The sequence below is a fragment of the Microtus ochrogaster genome, chromosome 4 (genome assembly GCF_000317375.1).
Source record: "Microtus ochrogaster isolate Prairie Vole_2 chromosome 4, MicOch1.0, whole genome shotgun sequence".
NCBI lineage: Eukaryota > Metazoa > Chordata > Mammalia > Rodentia > Cricetidae > Microtus > Microtus ochrogaster.
Genome location: NC_022011.1, coordinates 287,609 through 290,487, shown reverse-complemented (window position 1 = coordinate 290,487; position 2,879 = coordinate 287,609). Strand labels below are relative to the sequence as shown.

At 44.1% G+C, this 2,879-nt stretch overlaps 1 protein-coding gene across 1 annotated transcript in view; it reads left to right on the top strand.

Annotated features, from left to right (window-relative positions):
• Positions 1–2,879, top strand: part of Ednra (endothelin receptor type A) — a 65,187-nt gene that overhangs the window by 53,428 nt on the left and 8,880 nt on the right. Inside the window, exon 5 of the mRNA XM_013353500.2 lies at positions 1,313–1,465. Coding sequence (XP_013208954.1) covers positions 1,313–1,465 — 153 coding nt within the window. The remainder of the gene's footprint in view (positions 1–1,312; positions 1,466–2,879) is intronic.

Genomic DNA, 2,879 nt, shown 5'->3' with positions numbered 1-2,879 from the left:
CAGAGAGAGAGAGAGACAGAGAGAGAGAGAGACAGAGAGAGAGAGACAGAGAGAGAGACAGAGAGAGAGACAGAGAGAGAGAGAGAGACAGAGAGAGAGAGACAGAGAGAGACAGAGAGAGACAGAGAGAGACAGAGAGAGAGACAGAGAGAGAGACAGAGAGAGAGAGAGAGACAGAGAGAGAGAGAGAGAGAGAGAGAGAGAGAGAGTATTGTTCTCGGAAGGAACCCTCATGTTCACCAGATTTTTAAGGGGGGTCTATGGCATTTGACAGTTAAGAAGCCTTGTCTTAACTTTTGTCTTCTGGAACTATTTTTAGATTATTTAAACAGTCATAAAAGGTTCCTTTCCACGTCCAGAAGCTGTCAGGATTTGGGAAACAGGGTGACCATATTGAGCTATTACTAGAGGCTACATTACCCTCAGTCTGGAGAAAAAGCATGAGAAGTTAAAAAGCATGCCTTCCCAAGTTGGAGGTTAATTCAGTAAAGCATTTGAGTGTCATGATCCAACTTTCAGTTGTATTCTCTTTAAAAAGACAGGAAACCAGGGGCTGGAGAGACGGCTCAGCGGTTCAGAGTACTGACTGCTTCCTCAGAGCACCTGGCACCCTCACACATAGATGCAGACAGAGAATAAAAATAAATCAAGTTTTAAAAAAGACAGAAAACTGAACAGTTTGGATTTGTATAACTCCTTGCCGAGCAAGACACATTACAGCCTTTAGCTGCCATGTTCCAGGTCAGTAGTTTCCAGGTGGCAAGTATTAGGAGAGAGAGTGGAGTTATTGATGGCTGTGCTGCCTGACTCTGGGGTCACATAGCAGTCCTACCAGGCAAAGGGTTAAGTCCACTCACCGCAGCCACAGATAAGCCATTCGCCGTTAGCTTTCACTGTTCCTACCTGAGTATGCTTTAACTACACTGATCTTATCAAAACTTTGAGGCTCATCAATACTCAAAGATGAAGTGTCTCGGATCCCATTTTATGAACTTCAAGAGGAGACTTTGGACTGATAGACCTCCTCCACTGTGTAATGGAAATTGGAATGAGGGTCTCAGAAGTCTCCTTGTGGGGATGAGGAGATAATTTTGAAACTCATGTTTTTCATGTGCCGCAGTTTAGAGTACAGAACCTGCCTAAATCCACTGCTAAAAAATAAAAGTAAATATTGAGCATAATGCAAGTTCTTTCCTGCTGTCAAAGAGGGGACACGTGACTGCATCTGTAAACACAAAGGGTAAAGCATGGGCAGCGTGCTGCACAGTCTGCTTACGTCCCATGCCCCTCTTCCCTTTTCCTCACTGGACAGTTTTACCAAGACGTGAAGGACTGGTGGCTCTTTGGCTTCTACTTCTGCATGCCGCTGGTGTGCACGGCCATCTTCTACACCCTCATGACCTGTGAGATGCTCAACAGGAGGAATGGCAGCTTGCGGATTGCCCTCAGTGAGCACCTCAAGCAGGTAAGTCTCCACAGTTGCCGGGAACTCGGCCGAGGCCATTTGGGATGAACAAGCCCATGAATGCAGCCACTTGCTTACAGAAGCATCACAGTCGGCTGCAACTGCACAAATGACCCTGGCTTCAGTAAGATTAAAACGGATTGAAAACCGTCATCATTTCTTACAGTGTCTTCTCCATACTAAGATACATTGAATAAGCAAACATCAGTGTGTTACAATTACCTAAGCTAGCCAGCACAGTAATGTGTTGTACAGATGTGTAGTCTAGGAGTGACAAGCTGGACCACACAGCCTACTGTGAGGTAGATAATACCATCCAGGAGTGTGTTAGTACATGCTATGGTATTTGCACAGTGTTGAAACTGCCTCGCTACACATTTTTCAGAACATGTCTCTGTCTTTAAGCAGCACATGACCATGTGTTATGTAACAGATTTATGCTGATTTTCTAAAAATAAAGATGTTCTCCCATAGCTGTTTTCTTTATATAGCCTTAGGAATTCCTGTTGGGAAGTGGGAATCCTGCCTGTACACCAGATGGCCCTGGGAGGCTGGGCTTAAAGATAGTTAGCTCGAAAAGTGTATTGAGCATGTGTGTATGGGTGCATTGAAATGGGCTTGTGGCTGTGCCAGGACGGAAAGATGCCTGTGCTCATCTTCCCCTGTGCATTTTGTAATCTAGTTGTGAATAAAATACAAATGCAGACAATTAGAAAATAGATCGCTGCAGGGCAGTCTAAGCAGCCATAGAATACGAAGCCGGGGCCTGTATGAAATGAAACTAGAGAAACTGCCTGTGGATGAGGGAGAAAGCAGAGGACAAAAGCTGTCTCAGTTGGAGGATGAAGCCTTGGGAGAACGTGGAATAGGCACCAGGCAATTGGAAACGGGAAAACAGGAATCAGTTTGGTCAGATGAGCACCTCAAATAAGACTCATGATAGGAAAACTGACTGAACACAGAAAAGGAGCTGAAATCGTAGAGGGCCAAAGTCTCAGAAGGAATTTGGACATGCCAATGGGAGCTAATGTGTCCTGTTGGCAGCAGCTAGAACAGTCGTATGGACTTCCTAGTCACATGACATTGGGCAGATTACTTCATGTCTCTAAGCTTTTAGGTACTCATAAGCATGTAGTAATATGTTTACAGATTGCCAAAGGTGTATGAAGTGCCTAACAGTGTCCAGTTCCTAATACACACTCAGCAAATAATTCACCTATGTTGATTCATAAAGTGGAAGTGCAAGTAAGTGCTTGGCAGCAGTGGGAGAGTACATACAAACATATAACATGGGAAAGTACATAGGACATATAATAACATGGGAGAGTACACACAAACATATAATATGGGAGAGTACATACGAACATATAATATGGGAGAGTACATACGAACATATAACATGGGAGAGTACATA